The following is a 21,848-nucleotide window of genomic DNA, read 5'->3' on the forward strand; positions in this document are numbered from 1 at the left end:
GGTGATTTTAACTTCCCCTATATTGACTGGGACTCACTTAGTGCTAGGGGCTTAGATGGGGCAGAATTTGTAAGGAGAATCCAGGAGGGCTTCTTGAAACAATATGTAGATAGTCCAACTAGGGATGGGGCTGTACTGGATCTGGTATTGGGGAATGAGCCCGGCCAGGTGGTCGAAGTTTCAGTAGGGGAGCATTTTGGGAACAGTGACCATAATTCCATAAGTTTTAAGGTACTTGTGGATAAGGATAAGAGTAGTCCTCGGGTGAAGGTGCTAAATTGGGGGAAGGCTAATTATAACAATATTAGGCAGGAACTGAAGAATTTAGATTGGGGGCAGCTGTTTGAGGGTAAATCAACATCTGACATGTGGGAGTCTTTCAAATGTCAGTTGATTAGAATCCAGGACCAGCATGTTCCTGTGAGGAAGAAGGATAAGTTTGGCAAGTCTCGGGAACCTTGGATAACACAGGATATTGTGAGCCTAGTCAAAATGAAAAAGGAAGCATTCGTAAGGGCTGGAAGGCTAGGAACAGACTAATCCCTTGAGGAATATAAAGACAGCAGGAAGGAACTTAAGCAAGGAGTCAGGAGGGCTAAAAGGGGTCATGAAAAGTTATTGGCAAACAGGATTAAAGATAATCCCAAGGCTTTTTATACATATATAAAGAGCAAGAGGGTAACTAGGGAAAGGGTTGGCCCGCTCAAGGACACAGAAGGGAATCTGTGTGGAGCCAGAGGAAATGGGCGAGGTACTAAATGAGTACTTTGCATCAGTATTCACCAAAGAGAAGGACTTGGTGGATGATGAGCCTAGGGAAGGGAGTGTAGATGTCATCTCATTATCAAAAAGGAGGTGGTGTTGGGTGTCTTGCAAAGCATTAAGGTAGATAAGTCCCCAGGGCCTGATGGAATCTACCCTAGAATACTAAGGGAGGCAAGGGAAGAAATTGCTGGGGCCTTGACAGAAATCTTTGCATCCTCATTGGCTACAGGTTAGGTCCCAGAGGACTGGAGAATAGCCAATGTTGTTCTTTTACGTAAGAAGGGTAGCAAGGATAATCCAGGAAATTATCTGCCAGTGAGCCTTACATCAGTGGTAGGGAAATTATTAGAGAGGATTCTTCGGGACAGGATTTACTCCCATTTGGAAACAAACGAAATTAGTGAGAGGCAGCATGGTTTTGTGAAGGGGAGGTTGTGTCTCTCTAATTTGATGAGTTTTTTTGAGTAAGTGATGAAGATGATTGATGAAGGAAGGGCAGTGGATGTTATCTATATGGACTTCAGTAAAGCCTTTGACAAGGTCCCTCATGGCAGACTGGTACAAAAGGTGAAGTTACACGGGATCAGAGGGGGGCTGGCAAGATGGATACAGAACTGGCTCGGTCATAGAAGACAGAGGGTAGCAGTGGAAGGGTGCTTTTCTGAATGGAGGGCTGTGACTAATGGTGTTCCGCAGGGATCAGTGCTGGGACCTTTTGCTCTTTGTAGTGTATATATAAATGATTTGGAGGAAAATGTAGCTGGTCTGATTAGTAAGTTTGCAGACGACACAAAGGTTGGTGGAGTTGCGGATAGTGATGGGGATTGTCAGAGGATACAGCAGGATATCCATCGGTTGGAGACTTGGGCAGAGAAATGGCAGATGGAGTTTAATCCGGACAAATGTGAGGTAATGCATTTTGGAAGACCTAATGAAGGTGGGAAGTATACAGTAAATGGCAGAACCTTTAGGAGTATGGACAGGCAGAGAGATCTGGACGTACAGGTCCACAGGTCACAAAGTGGCAACGCAGGTGGATAAGGTAGTCAAGAAGGCATACGGCATGCTTGCCTTCATCGGTCGGGGCATAGAGTATAAAAATTGGCAAGTCATGCTGCAGCTGTACAGAACTTTAGTTAGGCCACACTTAGAATACTGCGTGCAATTCTGGTCGCCACACTACCAGAAGGACGTGGAGGCTTTGGAGAGGGTACAGAAGAGGTTTACCAGGATGTTGCCTGGTCTGGAGGGCATTAGCTATGAGGAGAGGTTGGATAAACTCGGATTGTTTTCACTGGAACGATGGAGGTGGAGGGGTGACATAATAGAGGTTTACAAAGTTATGAGTGGCATGGACAGAGTGGATAGTCAGAAGCCTTTTCCCAGGGTGGAAGTCAGTTACTAGGGGACATAGGTTTAAGGTGCGAGGGGCAAAGTTTAGAGGGGATGTGCGAGACAAGTTCTTTACACAGAGGGTGGTGAGTGCCTGGAACTTGCTGCCGGGGGAGGTGGTGGAAGCAGGTACGATAATGACATTTAAGAGGCATCTTGACAAATGCATGAATAGGATGGGAATAGAGGGAGATGGTCCCCGGAAGTGTAGATGGTTTAATTTAGGCAGGCATCAAGATCGGCGCAGGCTTGGAGGGCCGAATGGCCTGTTCCTGTGCTGTACTGTTCTTTGTTCCCCACAAGTTTACTCTAATACTCTATTTTCCCCACTAAATCAACCTCTTTGTCCTCATTTGCTGAATTCTAAACTGCTCCCAATCCTCAGACTTGCTGCTTTTTCTGGCAATTTTATACGCCTCATCTTTGGATCTAATACTATCCCCAAGTTCTTTTGTAAGCGACGGTTGAGCCACCTTTCTGGTTTTATTTTTGTGCCAGAAAGGAATGAATAATTGTTGTAATTCATGCACACCTTCTTTAAATATTATCTATTGCCTATCCACCGTCAACCCTTTTAGCAAAGTTCCCCAATCTACCATGGCCAACTCGTGCCTCATACCTTCATAGTTTCCTTTTATTTAGATTCAGGACCCTAGTTTCGGTTTCAACTATTTCACTCTCCATCTTAATGAAGAATTCTATCATGTTATGGTCGCTCCTCTCCAAGGGACCCCGCACAACAAGAATGTTAATTAATCCTTTCTCATTGCACAATACCCAGTTTAGGATAGCTTGTTCTCCAGTTGGTTCCTCAATGTATTGGTCTAAAAAACCCACGTACACACTTCAGGAAATCCGCCTCCACAGTATTATTGCCAATTTGGTTTGACCAATCTAGATGTAGATTAAAGTCACCCATGATTACACGCAGTTTGATTAGTTTGACATGTGGATTCTGCTCATTGTACACCCATCTCAAGAGACATGGGAGAACAGATAACACTCGCCACGGTATACGAACTAGGAGAAATAGGCCATTCAGGCCCTCGAGCCTACTCTGCCATTCAAGAAGATCATGGCTGCAAACGTTGTACCATTGTTTAAAAACAGTGCAAGGAATAGGCCAAATAATTATAGGCCGGTCAGCCTGACCTCGGTAGTGGGCAAATTATTACCATCAATTCTGAGATAGGATCAACTGTCATTTAGAAAGGCACAGATTAATCAGGGATAGTCAGCATGGATTTGTTAAGGGAAGGTCGTGTCTTACTAACTTAAGTTAATTTTTTGAGGATGTAACAAGGAGGATTGAAGAAGTTAGTGCAGTGGATGTTATCTACATGGATTTTAGAAAGGCATCTGACAAGGTCCCACATGGCAGACTTGTCAGAAAAGTAAAAGCCCATGGGATTGAGGGGAATGAGTTGGATCCAAAATTGGCTCTGACAGGAAACAAAGGGTAATGGTTGACAGATGTTTGAGCGAATGGCAAGGGGTTTCCAATGGCGCCACAGGGCTCAGTGTTGGTTCCCTTGCTGTTTGTGGTATATATTAATGATTTGGACTTAAATGTGGGAGGCATGAATAGGAACTTCGCAGATGACACAAAAATTGGCTGTGTAGTTGAAAGTGAAGAGGACAGCTGTAGACTCCAGAATGATATCAATGGTTGGTTGAGTGGGTGGAAAAGTGGCAATGGAATTCAATCCAGAGAAGTGAGGTATTGCATTTGGGGAGGGTAATCAAAGCAAGGGAATACACAATAAACTGGAAGATATGGAGAAGAGTAGACGAAGTGAGACCTTGGAGTACACGTCCACAGCTTCCTGAAGGTGGCAGAACAGGTAGATAGGTGAAACAGGCATATGGAATGATTTCCTTTATTGGCTGAAGTAAAGTACACGAACAGGAATGTAATGCTGGAACTGTATAAAATGCTGGTTAGGCCACAGCTGGAGCATTGTGTACAGTTCTGGTCACCGTTACAGGAAGGACATAATTGCTCGAGAGATAGAGGAGATTTACAAGAATACTACCAGGGCTTGAAAATTGCAGCTGTGGAGTAAAGATTGAATAGGCTAGGGTTGTTTTCCTTAGAACAGAGGAGACAGAGGGGTGACTTAATTGAGGTGTACAAAATTATGAGGGGCCTGGGCAGCGTAGATGGGAAGGACCTTTTTCCCCTAGTGAAGAGGTCAATTACCAGGAGGTACAGATTTAAAGGTGACTGGTAGAAGGATTAGAGGAGACATGAGGAAAAGCTTTTTCACCCAGAGGGTGGTGGGTGTCTGGAATTTGCTGCCTGGATCGGTGGAGGAGGCAGAAACCCTCAACTTATTTAAAAAGGTACCTGGACCTGCACCTGAATTGCTGAAACCTCCAAGGTTATGGACCAGGTGCTGGAAGGTGGGATTAGAATAGGCGGCTAGTTTTTTCAGCCAGCACAGACATGATAGAAAAGTTACAGGACAGAAAGAGGCCACTCAGCCTATGGTTCTAAATGACAGGTCCACTCCTCCACATTCCATTCGTGAGCGAGGCCAATCAAAAAGAGTGCTCTGACTTTCTCAGTATCAGATTAGCAAGTGTAACCACTTGATTCTAAAATTCCATCACCAGGCATCTCACCTTAGAGCTAGCAAAATCCCAATTAATTCGCTCAGGTTGGTCACTCTGAACCACAGGTTTGAGTGCTGGATTGCTCCTCAGGTTGGACCACATCACTAAATCTCACTTTAAAAAAAAAAATGCAGCCATTTCACATACATGTAGTCACCATACCAGTCTTCTTGTGGCTAAAGTCAACCAAGTCCCTGCTGTTGGTTGCTATCCAGTCATGCCTGCTAGAAGTGCGCTTGTCTAGATGTCAAGAATCAGTCTCAGTGGAAACACCGCAAAGTTGAACTACCTGCCTTGGCTCACAAGAATGATATGTAATTAGGTAACTCAGGCAGTCTTTTTCTCAGCCATCAATTCAAAAATGCAGCTTTTAAAATGCATGTTATAGTTAATTTTCCTGGAGAAAAGTGCTCATTTTTCCATCTACTCACCTCAAAGATGTCTCCATTAAGTAGAAAGAGGTATAAATTTAGCATCGGATACAACTTTAAGTGTAACTTTGAGTGACAGATATGAAGAGTACTTTGTATAGAAGTCACCCATTCAAAAGACTCATTTCTATGCCAACCTGATCCTCTTTTTTTTTTAATGAAACAGCATGCAGTTCTGGTCACTACACTACAGGAAAGATGCAATTGCACTAGAGAGGGTGCAGAGGAGATTTAAGAGGATGTTACTGACCCGAAACGTTAACTCTGCTTCTCTTTCCACAGATGCTGCCAGACCTGCTGAGTGGTTCCAGCATTTCTAGATTTTATTTCGGATTTCCAGCATCCGCAGTATTTTGCTTTTATTTAAGAGGATGTTGCCTGGATTGGAGAATTTTAGTTATGAGGAAAGATTGGACACACTGGGGTTCTTTGGAACAGTGGAGGCTGAGGGGAGACTTAACTGAAGTGTATAAAATTGAGGGGTCTAGAAAGACTCTATTCCCCTTGAAGGAGTCTATAATCAGGGGGCATAAATTAAGGGTAAGAGGTCGGAGGTTTAGAGGGTATTCAAAGGGAAATTTTTAACCGAGTGGTGGGGATCTGGAGCTCCCTGCTTGAAAGGGTGTAGAGGCAGAAACCCTCATAACATTTAAAAAGTACTTGGATATGCACTTCTTTGGCCTCCTTATCTTGAGACAATGGGTAAGTGCCTGGAGGTGGTCAGCAGTTTGTGGAGCAGCACCTGGAGTGGCTATAAAGGCCAATTCTAGAGTGACAGGCTCTTCCACAGATGCTACAGAAAAATTTGTTTGTCGGGGCTGTTACACAGTTGGCTCTCCCCTTGCGCTTGTCTTTTTTCCTGCCAACTGCCAAGTCTTTTCGACTCGCCACAATTTAGCCCCACCTTTATGGCTGCCCGCCAGCTCTGGCGAACGCTGGCAACTGACTCCCACGACTTGTGATCAATGTCACAGGACATCATGTCGCGTTTGCAGACGTCTTTAAAGCGGAGACATGGACGGCCGGTGGGTCTGATACCAGTGGCGAGCTCGCTGTACAATGTGTCTTTGGGGATCCTGCCATCTTCCATGCGGCTCACATGGCCAAGCCATCTCAAGCGCCGCTGACTCAGTAGTGTGTATAAGCTGGGGATGTTGGCCGCTTCAAGGACTTCTGTGTTGGAGATACAGTCCTGCCACCTGATGCCAAGGATTCTCCGGAGGCAGCGAAGATGGAATGAATTGAGACGTCGCTCTTGGCTGACATACGTTGTCCAGGCCTCGCTGTCAGAGAGCAAGGTACTGAGGACACAGGCTTGATACACTCAGACTTCTGTGTTCTGTGTCAGTGTGCCATTTTCCCACACTCTCTTGGCTAGTCTGGACATAGCAGTGGAAGCCTTTCCCATGCGCTTGTTGATTTCTGCATCTAGGGACAGGTTACTGGTGATAGTTGAGCCTAGGTAGGTGAACTCTTGAACCACTTCCAGAGCGTGGTCGCCAATATTGATGGATGGAGCATTTCTGACGTCCTGCCCCATGATGTTCGTTTTCTTGAGGCTGATGGTTAGGCCAATTCATTGCAGGCAGCCGCAAACCTGTCTGAGACTCTGCAGACACTCTTCAGTGTGAGATGTTAAAGCAGCATCAGCAAAGAGGAGTTCCCTGATCAGGACTTTCCGTACTTTGGACTTCGCTCTTAGACGGGCAAGGTTGAACAACCTGCCCCCTGATCTTGTGTGGAGGAAAATTCCTTCTTCTGAGAACTTGAACGCATGAGAGAGCAGCAGGGAGAAAAAATCCCAAAAAGTGTGGGTGCGAGAACACAGCCCTGTTTCACGCCACTCAGGATAGGAAAGGGATTTGATGAGGTGCCACCATGTTGAATTGTGCCTTTCATATTGTCATGGAATGAGGTGATGATACTTAGTAGCTTTGGACATCCGATCTTTTCTAGTAGTCTGAAGAGACCAAGTCTACTGACTAGGTCAAAGGCTTTGGTGAGATCAATGAAAGTGATGTAGAGGGGCATCTGTTGTTCGCGACATTTCTCCTGTATCTGACGAAGGGAGAACAGCATGTCAATGGTCGATCTCTGATCGAAAGCCACACTCTGCCTCAGGGTAGACGCGCTCGGCCAGCTTCTGGAGCCTGATTAAAGCGACTCGATCAAAGACTTTCCCCACTATGCTAAGCAGGGAGATTCCACAGTAGTTCTTGTAGTCACCGCGGTCACCTTTGTTTTTATAGAGGGTGATGATATTGGCATCGCGCATGTCCTGAGGTACTGCTCCCTCGTCCCACCACAGGCAAAGCAGTTCATGTAGTGCTGAGAGTATAGCAGGCTTGGCACTCTTGATTATTTCAGGGGTAATGCTGTCCTTCCCAGGGGCTTTTCCGCTGGCTAGGGAATCAATGGCATCACTGAGTTCCGATTTTTGTTGGCTGAACGTCCAGCTCATCCATGACTGGTAGAGGCTGGGCTGCACTGAGGGCGGTCTCAGTGACAACATTCTCCCTGGAGTACAGTTCTAGGTAGTGCTCAACCCAGTGGTCCATTTGCTTGCGTTGGTCAGTGATTATGTCCCCTGATTTAGATCTTCTTGATGGTTGGCCCAAAAGCTCTCAATGCCATCATACATTCCTCTGATGTTTCCAGTGTCTGAGGCCAGCTGAATATGACTGCATAGGTGTTGCCAGTAGTCATTTGCGCAGCGCCTGGCTGTTCTTTGTGCAGTGCTTCTGGCTGCTTTAAGTGCTACAGATGTTAACTCGCTGGGGCCGTTCTTGTAGTTCAACAGTGCAATGCGCTTAGCGGCTATGACAGGTTCCAGCTCCTCAGTATGAGATTGAAACCAGTCTGCATTCCTCTTCGCACGTTTGCCGTAGGTGGTCAAAGCTGACTCATAGATGGCGTCTCTGATGTGGGCCCACTTGGTCTCAGCATCCCCTGTGGGAGTGTTTTGAAGGGCTGTTACAAGTGAATTTAGAAATTTTTGTAACAGCTGTGGGTGAGAAATTCTGCTCGTGTTGATGCGCGGGTGGCCCTTCTGCTTGGACTGATGCAACTTCTTTGGTCTGAGTCTAACCTTGCTGCACACCAGGGAGTGGTCGGTGTCGCAGTCCGCGCTGTGGAAGCTGCGTGTGATTTGAACACTGTTTAAGGAGGCTCGCCTTGTGATGATGAGGTCTAGCTGGAGCCAACGACGCGATCTTGGGTGCCTCCATGAAACCTGGTGACAGGGTTTAGTGTGAAAGAATGAGTTGGTGATGCAGAGGTTATGATAGGTACACAACTCAAGCAGTCTCTGCCCATTCTCATTCATCCTTCCAACGCCATAGCACCCAAGGCAGGAGGGCCATGAGTCATGGTCGGCCCCAACCCTGGCATTAAAGTCCCCCAGCAGGAACAGGTGTTGGGGATGCTACTTATGATATTATGGAGTTCCTCGTAGAACTGGTCTTTAGCTTCAAGCGGGGAGCAGAGTGTTGGAGCATAGATGCTGAGTATGTGTACTGGACCAGAGGTGGTGAGCACTGGAAGTGCCATAACCTACAAGGCTACAGACCAAGAGCTGGAACGTGGGATTAGGCTCGATGGCTCCTTGTCGGCTCGGGTGGACATGAATGGCCACCGTCCATGCTGTAAATGTCTATGATTTTCTATAAAATAAAATTACATAAAAACAGAACTTCTAACATGACTGCAGTTAGAAATTTCTTGTGCATCCCTAAATGGCACAGCAAGTTGATGCAGAGACAATGAAGGTCCCAGATTGGATCCTCAGTCCCTTCTGGTTTAACTCATTTCTGTTGGGGCTGGGAAGGTAGTACAGGCACCTGAAGTCCTCAGGTTGGGGGATGAGAAAATCATCCAAACCTTCCACCTGATCAGTAGTCAGTAGCACCTGTTTGTCAGGAGGCAAGGACAGATGGGGCTCTGCTACTATGTTCCCATAGCTTTATATCCTGCCAATACTCATCAAGACGTTGTTACGATTGACCGCTCCACTCAAAAGCCCCCAATCAAAATATACGATTGTGGTGGGACCAACGCACTGTTAATTCAATCCCGTCGTTCCATAGATCAGCTAACATATCATTTAAAACTTTCCAAATTAAAGAAAGACCCAGCCAAATTGCACTATTAACCCCCCGAACCTAACCAGGTATCTTTAAATTAACTCTTTAATTAGAAGAACTAAATTCTTAAACACTAAGATATAAACAACATTAAAAGTAGAAAGAAGAGTCCTTGTAAATTTACAGTCCAATGTTGCTCGAAGTCCTGACAGGATGTTACTTTCCTTCTCTAGCGAATTTCAACAATTAACGACTTGCAAACACTTTAAAGTCAGCTTGATTCTGTTGAGAGTTTTTGAGGGATAAAATATTGTCACAGTCTAACTTCCCTTTCTTCAATTTAAATTACCAGAAATCTCTTTTAGCTTGACTTTTTTTTTTAGAATTTTGAGAGATGATAATTAAAACAGACTAAAATCCTATTCCTTCAGTTTAAGTGGTTGAGAGCTCTTTTTCAGGTGTCTGAACACCACATCTGCATCCTGTGTCTTCTGTCTGTGTGTTCGGTTAGCACAAACTGTCAACCAAAGCCAGTTCAAAAACTGAATTGTAACAAATGCATTGCGTGAAACTCACTCCCAGTGGCTGTTTCCATGGTATCGGGAATGCACCATTTGAATCGCAGTCTCCAAATGGCTGGTTCTAAGGCAATGAAAATGCACCTTCCTATAACTCCCGAGGCTTGCCGGCTCTTAAAGCAATACTGATCCCTTGCAAGCCTTAAAGGCAAACTGCATATTCTGAAAAAACTACAGGACCATGACAACGTGCACATCACTATTCACTTGAGCGAAGTACTAGAACAGGTCAAGTGCCCATAGTTCCATACCATAGAAGAGTCAGTCAGGAGATGAGGAAAGGTGATGAAATAGCGGAAAATTAGAACCATTGGCAGGCAAAAATCTAACAGCACCGCGGGCATACCTACACCACACAGACTGCAACGGTTCAAAACGGCAGCTTATCACTACCTTCTCAAGGGCAATTAGGAATAGGTAATAAATGCTGGCCTTGCCAACAACAGCCATGTCTCATGAATGAATAAAAAATATTGAGCACTAGTTACCAATTTGATGGAGCATTTACTTCAGCTGATATTATCGGAGACACTGAGCCTGATTTAGCAAGACACTATACATGGCAGGCAACAAATATGTGCTACTGCTCATTGATAAAAAAAATTATTTGGCTCTCATAAGTTTTGGTCCCATTTCTGCAGAATAAAAAGTGTCAAATTGATGAACACTTTTCTCGTATCTGACAAAGATAAATGACGACCCACAAATATTGTTCAAACTAAAGAACCACATGAACTAACTGGCAGGACTAATTTCTTTGGCTATTAGATTCATTCACATCCAGGTACATCGCAGATGCTAAGTGATCAGTCAAAAAACAGCCAATTCTAATGCATCCTGGAAGACCATAAATGCTGACTCCAATTGTAGTTGATAAACCAGTCTTCACCACAAACTCCAAGTCAATAATACATTACGATGAAAGTCACACCTTCATTGAGGATTTCATAAAATCAAAATCATTGGGTGCACTGCAACAAAAGTCAGAATACAATTTACCTCAGTCAGATCAACACACCAGATGTAGCTCGCAATAAACAATGGTGGATACATTAGAAACAAAATTCACATGAATGATCTAAAATTGCAACTTAAGTGTTAATTTCAATGAGCCGACATCACGCAACAGCACACAATCACAACTGTATAGGAAGCAGAACTGGGCCGCTTTCTACAGTGCGCACAGGGAGGTTGTTTTCCAAAACAAAGCTAGGTAACAATCAGATGGCCTTTTAAAAACAATATTTATTAACTCCTGCACTCAAAAGGGCAGTTAATGTGGAATTAATTTACAATTTTCAAACAGCTTATAACATTTGACTAAGAGCAAGCAACAAATGACCAAACACATGTACATTCTTAAAAATCAAGATCCTTGGGAGAGCAACTGGGAGCAATCCTCACTAGTGAAAAAACCCATTTAGAACCAACTTAGCAAATCTGAGGGTTAAATTATGAAGACAGGTTGCATAAACCTGGCTGGTATTCCCTTGAGTTTAGGGGAATGTGGTGGGGGGTGATCTGATTGAGTTGATTAAAATGTTTAAAGAATTTGATAGGGTAGATACAGAGTAACTATTTCCCCTGGTTAAAAATCAAGAATGAGGGAACATAATTTTGAAATTTACGTGAATCCATTTAGGAGTGAAAACTGGAGGCACTTTTTCCCCACAAAGGGTAGAAGGCATTCCCAGCCACAGATTGCTACGGATGCTGGGGCAATTGGAGCTTTCAAGACTGAAACTGATAGATTTTTGTTAGGTACTGGTGTTAAGAGTTGTGAAGTTCAGCCAGTTAAGTGTAGTTGAGCTGCAGATCAGCTATGATCTAAATGAATGGTGAAACAAGCTCGAGGGGATGAATGGCCTACTCCTGTTTCTATATTCCTAGGTGAATATCCAAATGACTAGATTCACAGTTAACAACATGGGTCAGATTGAGAAGGTTGGTTATCAAAGGGATCATCGAGTTGCTTACAGACTAAATTGTGTTTACATACATGCACCTGTAAACCTAAGAAGCATCGTAAATAAGGTTGGTGAGCCGCAGGTGCAAATAACCAAATGAGAATATGATATTGTGGTGATAACAGAGACTTGGATCAAAAAAAGGCAGGACAGAGTACTAAATACTCCTGGATACAAGGTGGTCAGGAAGGATAGGGAAGGAAAGAAAAGAAGAGAAAGGAAGAGGAGTGGCAGTATTGATTAAGAAGAATATTACAGTGCTGGACAGAAATGTCCTGGAGGGGGTCAATGATATATTTTTTTTATCTAACCAAATAAAATCTGTTACTATTACACTACTGTGTGTATTCTATAGGCCAGTAATTAGTGGGAAAGAGATAGAGGAACAAATTTAAAGGGAAATTACAGAGAGGTGCAAAAACTAGAGTATTCATAATGGGGGATTTTAATTATCCTAATATAGACTGGGATAGTAATGGTGTAAAGGGCAGAGAGAGGAAAGAGTTTCTGACGTGTGCTCAGGAGAAATTTCTTGATCAGTACGTTTCCAGCCAAAGGAGGCATTGCTGGATCTGGTTCTGGAGAATGAGATGGATCAAATGGATAGAGTGTCAATCAGGGAACATTTAGGGAACAGTGATCATAGCATAAGGTTTAGGTTAGCTATGGAAAAGGACAAAGAGCAATCTAGAGTAAAAATAACTAATTGGAGGAGGGCTAATTTCAGTGGGATGAGAATTGATCTGTACCTGGAAAATTGTAATCAAAGATTGGCAGGCAAAACTGTACTGGAACAATGGGCTATCTTTAAGTAGGAGATAGTTTGGGTACAGCTGAAGTACATTCCCATGAGTTGGCAAGGTAGGCCAAACTAAGCCAGGGCTCCCTGTATGACGAAAGAGCTAGAGAGTAAGATGAAACAGAAAAAGGGGACTTATGACAGATGTCAGGGTCATAGTACAAGTCAGAACCAGGCTGAATATAGAAAGTTCAGAGGGGAAGTGAAAAAGGAAAGAAAAAAAGAAAGAGGAACAAAGAGAGTATCAGAAGACACTGGCAGCAAACATAAAAAGGAATCCAAACGTCTTCTATAGGCATATAAATTGTAAAAAAGTAGTAACAGGAGGGGTGGGGCCAATTAGGGATGGAAAAGGAGACCTATGCGAAGGCAGAGGGCATGGCTGAGGTACTATATGAATAGTTTGCATCGTCTTTACCAAGGAAGATGCTGTCCAAGTCAAGGTGAAAGAGAAAGCAGCTGAGATACTAGATGGGCTAAAAATTGATGAAAAGGAAGTATTAGAAAGACTGGCTGTACTTAAAGTTGATAAACCACCAGTACTAGATGGGATGTATCCAAGGATGCTGAGGGAAGTAAGGGTGGAAAATTGCAGAGGTACTGGTCATAATCTCTAATCCTCCTTAGATACAGGGGTGCTGCCAGAGGACTGGAGAATTGCAAATGTTACACTCTTGTTCAAAAAGAGTGTAAGGATAAACCAGCCCAGTCAGTTTAACCACAGTGGTGGGAAAGCTTTTAGAAACAAAGGCTTTACAAAAGGTGCAGAAAGGATTTATGAAAATGGTTCCAGGGATGAGAGATTTCAGTTACATGGATAGATTGGATAAGCTGGGGTTGTTCTCCTTATACAAGAGATGCTTAGGAGATTTGATAGAGGTGCTCAAAGTCATGATGGGTCTAAACAGAATAAATAGAGAGATACTGTTTCCATTTAATGGAAAGGTTGAGAACCAGAGGATACCGATTTAAGGTGAAAGGCAAAAGATCCAAAGACAACATGAGGAAAAAGTTCCTCGCAGCAAGTGGTTAGGATATGGAATGCACTGCCCAAGAGTGGTGGTGGAGGTAGATTAAATCAGGAATTGGATAAGCACCTGAAGAGAAAATATTTGCAGGGCTACAGGAAAAGGGCAGGGGAGTGGGACTAGCTGAGTTGCTTTTGCAGAGAGCTGGCATGGACATGACAGGCCTTCTGTGCTGTAACCATTCTCTGAAATGCTAAAAACAAATTTAAGTCATTTACATCAAGTAGAATTTTTAAACAATTGGTTAAAATCAACAGCATTGGACCAAATTCTGATTTGGACCAAACTTTAGACCAGTTAGTTAATATCGTTAAAAAGAAAATTAAAATGTTTATGGTATCATAAACTAGAACTAGCATTTTAAAGTTGTTAAAGTTAGCATTAACTATTTAGTACAATTTGGATATTAACCATAATAAAACAGGTCGTGAACACATTTAAGACAGAAAGATTCTGTGGTCTGTTTTACGAGCTGATTTAGCTTGCTGTTGCTCAAGAACATATACTTGCTTCTTTGCTTGTCCCTAACACTCTACTTCATTGTTTTTTTTCCCCTCACGAGTCATCTGTTTTCCACTCTTGCTCTCTTGAGACTTGAGCCAAACTTTCACAGACATTGGAAGGAGGTGGGAACCAGAGCCAGTGCTTAAGGTTTGGGAAGTAGTAGCGTTGGAGGCTGAGAAACAGTAGAAAGCTGGGATGGAGGGAGGGAAAGACTTGCACAACCTCAGCATGTCCTAAAGTGGTTTACAGATAATGAAACCTTTTTTCAATTGTAGCCACTGTTGTAATGTAGGAAACAAAGAAAGGAAAGACACATATATTGCCTTTCACAACTTTAGGACATCCCAAAGTGTTTTTCAACCAATGAATTACATAAGAAACAAGGGAGCTAAGTCATGCAGCAAGCTCCTACAAATAAGCTGTGAAATAAAATGACCAGATCTATTTTCAGTGTTGGTGGAGGGATAAATTTTGGCTAGGACACTGGGAAAACACCTCTGCTCTTCTTTAAATAGTTTTGGGATCTTTCACATCCAGCAGTGAGGTAGAGCGGGCTCAGTTTAACAACTTATCCAAAAGACAGCACTTCTCTCTCACTACTGCACTGATGGGTCAACATAGATTATGTGCTCAAGTCTCCGAAATCGTACTTGAACCTTAAAAATCTGACTCGAGGGGTGTGCGCTACCACTGAGCTACAGATGGCATTTAAGGTCAATAGTTCGCTGGCAAAGATGGTACTTATGGAGCTCCTAGAATTTCTAGAAATGTTAGGAGTCATTTAACAGAGCACAAGGCTAAAAATTACATTAAAACATATACCATGTACTAAGAGTCCGTAATAAAAACAAAATACTGCAGATGCTGGAAATCTGAACTTGGTTTCTGATGAAAGGTCACAGACCTGAAATGTGAAAGCTGCTTCTCTCTACACATACGCTGCCGAACCTGATGAGTATTTCCAGCACTTCTGTTTTTACCCAGAGTCCGTGTTCTTTTTATCATATTGCCTCATTAACAAACATCTTCCACGTGGAGACAATGATCATTTATTTTTTTTAAATCTTGGGATAGGAGTATCACTGGCAAGGTTGGCATTTATTGCACATCCCCAGTTGTTCAAGAAGGTGGTGATGGGCTGCCTTCTTGAATCGTTGTTGTCCATGTGTTGAAGGTGCTCCCACAATGTGTTAGGCAGGGAGTTCCAGGATATCGACCAAGTAACAGTGAAGGAACGACAATATATGTCCAAGTCAGGATGATGTGTGACTTGGAGTTGATGGTATTCGCATGCAGTGCTGCCCTTGTTCTTCTAGGTGATGGAGACGGTGGGTTAAAGAAATGCTGCTGAAGTGGTTTTGGCAAGTTGCTGCACTGCAGCCTGCAGACAGAACATGTTGCAGTCAAGTGACACCAATGGTGAGAGGAGTGGACATTTAGGCTAATGGGTGAAATGCCAATTAAGTGTTGTGTTCTGGATAGTGTGTAGCTTTGAGTGTTAATGAAGCTGCACCCATCCAAGCAAAGAGAGAGTATTCCATCAAACTCCTGACTTGTAGATGGTAGAGGTGCTTTGGGTAGTCAGGAGATAAGTCACTTGCTACTGAATACCCAGCCTCTTGACTCACTCAGCCACAGAATTTAATCAGACGTATACAATTGAGTTTCTGGTCAATGGCGACCACCACTGCCCCCACCCCGCCCCAACCCCACCTCACCCCAGTAGGGAAGTTGGGGATAGGAATACCATTTGAATGTCAAAAAGGAAATAATCACTGCCTGGCAAATGTACTTGCCATTTATCAGCACAAACTTGGATGTTGTCCAAGTCTTGCTGCATGTGGACATGGACAGCTTCCTTCTCTGGATTTGCAAATAGAGCTGAACACGGGGTTGACCTTATGTTGAGGTGAAGTCCAATGATGAAGCAGCGGCAGAAGATAGTTGGGTTAGAAGGATGTTGCCCTGACAAATGCCTGCAGCAATGCCCTGGGCTGAAGTGATTGGCCGCCAACAACTATAAGCTGCTTCCTTTGTACTAAATAGGACTCAGCCCAGTGGAGTTTCCACCCTCATCCCCATTGACTTCAGTTTTACTTGGGTTCCTTGGTGCCACACTTGGTAAAGTTCTCCCTTCACATCAAGGATCTCATCTCACTCCCATCTCACTTCTCTAATTCAGCTCTTTTGTCCATGTTTGGACCAAGGCTGTAATGAGGTCTCTGGCCGAGTAGTTCTGGCAGAATGCAAACAATATATTATGCTAGCTATGGGTGAATAAGTGCTACTTTACAGCAATGTTAAAGACTTCTTTCATCACTTTGCTGATGATTGGGAGTATCCCGAGTGCACAGCAATTTAATTTATCCTGCTGTAGACAGGACATACCTGGCCAATATTTCCACCTTGTTGGGCAGATGCCAGTGTTGTAGGTGTACTGGAACAGATAAGCTGGGGTTGGGGCTAGATCTGGAGTACAGGGCTTCAGCCAGCATGTTGTTGGGACATGTAGCCTTTGCTGTATCTAGTGCACTCAGTCATTTATTGATATCACATGGAGCAAATCAAATGGGTTAAAGATTGACATCTGATAGTGGGGACCTTCTGGAGGCCAAGGATAATTTGGTTGAGGGATGGTTGTGAATGCTTCAACTTCACCATCATTCAGGATGGGATGTTCATGGAACCTTTCCCTCTCACTAGTTGCTAATTGCTCACCAATCATGACTGAATATGGCAGAACTTTGACACGATGCATTAGTTGTGGAATCGCTTAGCTCTTTCTATAGCATTGTGCTTCGACTGTTTAGTATGCATGCAATCCTTTGCGATATCTTCACCAGATTGGCACCTCATGATCAGATAGACTTCATGCTGCTCCTGGCATGCTCTTCTACAGTCCTCATTGAATCAGAGTTGGTCATCTGGTTTGATGGTAATGGAGGAGTGAGGAATACGAGTTTACAGACTGTGTTGAAACACAATTCTGCTGCTGCTGGTTCACAGCACCTCATGGACGCCCAGTCTTGAGTTACTGAGGGTGACCCCAGTGTGAAGATGGGACTTGGCCTCCACAAGGCTTGTGCAGTGGTCGCTCCTCATATTGTCATGGACAGATTTTTCTGCAACAGGTAGATTGGCAAGGACAATGTCAAATACATTATTCCCTCATGTTGGTTCTCTCACCACCTGATGGAAGCCCAATCTGGTAGCTATATCCTTCAGAACTTGGTCAGCTCAGTCATTGGTGGCATTACCAAACCACTCGATGATGGACACTGGTCCATGAGATTTCATGAGGTCCAGATTCAATGTTGAGGACTCAGAACCACTTCCATCTGACTGTATACCACTGTGCTGTGCCCCACCTCTGGTGGGCCTGCACTGCGATTGGGACAGAACATATTCAAGGATGGCGATGGAGAATTCTGAGGCACTGGCTGACAGGTATGATTCTGCAAGTATGACTATGTTAAGCTATTGTTTAACTAGTCTGTGGGACAGCTCTCCTGTCACCAGTTCCCAGATGAGTGCCATTACCTGACTACCTGGGGATAAAAGAGGAGAAGGAGGCCAAAGACAGATCCTTTAGAGCCTTCAGAAGTAAGAGTGCAGGGGCTGGAAGAGAAAACATTGCTGGAGATGCTCTCCTACAATCAGATAGCTAAGACTGGAACAAACCAAGTGTAATCCCACTGAGCTACAGAGGAAAGGTGTTGAAGGACAATGGTGTGGTCAACCATGTCAAAGGCTACAGAGAGCTCCAGAAGGGAAAATGTGTCAAAGTCACAGAGGACGACATTTGCAACTTTGGTTAGAGCTGTTTCAGTGCTGCGGAAGGGATGTCACTGTCGCTGGGTCATAATCCTGGAACTCCCTTCCTAACAGCATGTTGGTGTACCTGCACCCCAAGGACTCCATTGGTTCAAGGCAGCAGCTCACCACCACCTGCTCAAGCACCATTAGGGATCGGCAATAAATGCTGGCCTAGCCAGCAACGCCCACATCCCATGAATGAATAAAAAAAAGGAAACCCAAGACTTACATATGGAGTTATAGGAAAGATGAGCAGAGATTTTGGAGGAAACACATTCCAGTACTCTGGAGAGGAAAGGGGGGACTGAGGATTGGGGAGATAATGGAGGTTCTGAAAAAGGGGCAAAGTAACTGAAGAGAGGGAACCACTCACAATGTCATCTAGCAAAGAAGCCAGGAAGGGAAACTTGTTGACTTGGGGTTGAATAATACAGAGATTGTGAACAGTAGGGTTCTGCCTGAGACAGTTGATGGGGAAAGTGATGGAATTGGTGGCTAGAGTGAGACATTTGTGGCAAAATAAAGACAACGGCTTCAGTCTTACCAATGTTCAACTAGAGGAAATTATGACTCATCCAAGATTGGATATCTGGAACCACTTTGAGTCCTACAAAGCATTCCAGCAAAACTCTCTGTTCCTGTGACACTGGCCTCCTGTGCATCACCCCCTCGCCAAATACGTTCAGCCACCTAAACTCTCAAATTCCCTCCCTAAGCTTTTTCACCTCGTGACTTCTCTCTCCTTTTAAGATCCTCTTCAAAGTCCACCTGTTTATTCAAACTTTTGGTCACCTCTCCTATCATCATCTTAAAGTTGTCATTGTTTTTTCGATTGTATCAGTAAAGTTGGACATTTTTCTACAGTAAAATCATAAATAAACTTGTTTTTGAACAGTCTAGTTATTTATAGCCATGAAAAGCTGCACACATACATCGAGGAGGTAACAAACCTTGTCATCTATGATGGGATCACTTACATTTTTTTTAAATAGATTTTAAAAAGTATCTTCCAGATATGCCAATCCCTTTTAGCAACACTAAATTAGTACAGGATGTAGACAAAGTCATCTAAGCCAGCTTCATGGGTCAAATATAGTCCTGAGGTGAGCCTACTAGCGATCATTCAGAGGCTGAGATCAAACTGCATGAAGGAGAGGAATCCTGCCTAAGGACAGAAGAAACCTTCTGAGGTCTATGCATTTTGTAGGAATGCAAGTGTGAAAAACAGAGATGTAAAACTCTATTCTGGCCTAGTTACACTTGCCCTGTTCTAAATCAGACTCTCCCGACCTCAATTTAACATTGGTTAAGCTCCCATGGCTAAGATCTTGTTTGCCCCATTCCCTGCTATTAACAGGAGTTTCAAGGCCTCATTTGCTCATGAGCATAATACAAAAAAACAGTAAAAATGGTCTGGTTTACATAACCAACTGTTACTGCAGGCACAAAGTCATCCCATCCTATTCTAAAATAATAGGTCTGTACAATAAAGGATCACTTTCATGAAAACAACATGTTGACAAACAGCTCCATGTCTTGAAAGACAGCCCACTATTAAGTGCCCTTGAACAAACCAACATATTCAAGCATGCTTCTTGTATGATGTGCCTAAAAAAATTGTATTCTGTAGAATGATTATATTTAAGAAATAGACACATGTGTATGCTCTCCCAGGGTAAACCAGGCTAAATGTTTCTAGGTCCATTCTGCAATCTAACTTTACTTGAGCATTAAAAGTTTACAAACAGCAGACATAGATTTACTTGTACAGTATCATGAAATAAAAGTATAACAAACGATTACTTTTAAAGCCAACCTGTTATACCCATTCGCACGTCAGAAGCTTAGCTACAATAATTGTGCCAAAGGTAAACTGTAGGTAGCCAATGATACCATTATATTACAAAATAAAAATGTTAACAATCTGACTACAATAGCTGTAATCCTTTTTAATCACTAACTAGGCAAAAAACACAATATTCCTTATATTGTTACATTTATGAATAAACATTGATAGAAATGGTCATGCACTGGTCAAGAAATGATTTTAGTATAGTGCTTATGAGTTCACAGAAACCAAACTAGGATGACGAAAGATACCATGTTACAAATAAATGAAAGTGATATGTACTCTTACCTTTTCTACATTTGCTACTGAGTAATCTAAATTATCTTCGCTCTCCCCTCTTTCACGATCCATTTTTATTGGGCTGGGTACGAAGTATATTTTTGTTGCTCTTTCCCTTCAGTTTACCAACAGCCCTTTAGTGATGGAGGTGGAGGGGGGAAAGTGAGGGGTGGGGGAAGGGGAGGGGTTGATGAGTCAGGATGACCCTGTACTAGCTCTCGTTTGCCTCCACCTCAGGATGACAACTGAGGCAGCCCCTCAGAACTCCTTTGTGTCCTCCTCCACCACTCGCTCAGTTTCTACTAAATTAAAAGAGAGCGCCGCATTGTTCGCCTATAAAATCACACACTTAGCAATAACAATGGCGGCGCCTCGGAAGGCGAGCAGCTGCACAGCCCGAATCGCTCTCCTGCTTTAAATTTCTTGCAGACACCTCAGGCCTCCAGTGACAGATCCGATGGGTCCTGGCTAGATCAGGAGCGGCTGCGCACTCGCCGTCTTTGAAGGAGCGCATTAAACAGCCAACTAAATAAATATGGTATACCTTACTCTAACAAACATAATTATCTTTTTCGTTTTTTACAGCAACAAAAAAAACAAATATCAGGACCTGCTCTTGTTAAACCATCGCACAGACGGCTGATAAAGCGGCATTTCTAACCTAGTGGGCGTGACTACAGAGAAACGCATGGACGCATAGACAGCCGAGACGCGACTCTGTCGCAGAGCATTCTGGGGAATGTAGTTCTCGACTCTGTCGCAGAGCATTCTGGGGAATGTAGTCCTTGATTCAACCAGCTGCCTCTAAACCTGACAAAGTAGCACGTCATTTCCCATAGTGCATTGCACCACCTTCCCCAGCACGAACCCTCGAGAGGGAACGGAGGAGCCACGTGTCCCTGCTTGCCGCTCGGCTGATTGGCGCTCTGGTGGTCAGATATTTGTGCCAATCACTTCGCTTGAGTTGAAGGCTGCATGCGGGTCCGCGGTTAGAAAGGATTTTAATTTTCAGGTGCGACTGTTCCTCACTATTAACAGTGGGTAAAGGCAATTCACATTTATATACACCTTTCAAAATAGCAAAACACCTCAAAGAGCTTCATAGAAGGTTAAGCAGAAAAAGCTGGACCTGAAACAAAGGGGATATTAATCCAGTGTAAGCATAACTCTGGGCCTTATTGTGGCGGTGTGAGAAGTAAATGGCGGAAAGGTCCAGTCGTAATTTGGTCTTCAGCAATTATTTACACACTTGTATTAGTCACTTTGCTTTCTGTAATTAACCGTTGCTATCCCCATCAAATACCTCTGCCGTCCCCTGGGGGTAGTCAGTCGACTGTTGCACTTTTTTGTAAACATGTAAAAGCACTCGTAGAATCTTCTTTCTTCTTTGGCCTCCTTATCTCGAGAGACAATGGGTAAGCACCTGGAGGTGGTCAGTGGTGTGTGAAGCAGCGCCTGGAGTGGCTATAAAGGCCAATTCTAGAGTGACAGGCTCTTCCACAGGTGCTGCAGAAAAATCTGTTTGTCGGGGCTGTTACACAGTTGACTCTCCCCTTACGCTTTTGTCTTTTTTCCTGCCAACTGCTAAGTCTCTTCGACTCGCCACACTTTAGCCCCGTCTTTATGGCTGCCCACCAGCTCTGGCGAACGCTGGCAACTGACTCCCACGACTTGTGATCAATGTCACAGGACTTCATGTCGCGTTTGCAGACGTCTTTAAAGTGGAGACATGGACGGCC

At 43.7% G+C, this 21,848-nt stretch overlaps 1 protein-coding gene across 3 annotated transcripts in view; it reads right to left on the reverse strand.

Annotated features, from left to right (window-relative positions):
• Nucleotides 1-20,776, reverse strand: part of ipo13b (importin 13b) — a 200,659-nt gene extending 179,883 nt beyond the window's left edge. For all 3 annotated transcript variants that reach the window (XM_068037110.1, XM_068037112.1, XM_068037109.1), the window contains exon 1: nt 20,119-20,776. In XM_068037110.1, coding sequence (XP_067893211.1) covers nt 20,119-20,181 — 63 coding nt within the window. In that variant the 5' untranslated portion in view covers nt 20,182-20,776. The remainder of the gene's footprint in view (nt 1-20,118) is intronic.
• Nucleotides 20,777-21,848: the final 1,072 nt, after the last annotated feature.

The sequence above is a fragment of the Heterodontus francisci genome, chromosome 8 (assembly GCF_036365525.1).
Source record: "Heterodontus francisci isolate sHetFra1 chromosome 8, sHetFra1.hap1, whole genome shotgun sequence".
Taxonomy (NCBI): domain Eukaryota; kingdom Metazoa; phylum Chordata; class Chondrichthyes; order Heterodontiformes; family Heterodontidae; genus Heterodontus; species Heterodontus francisci.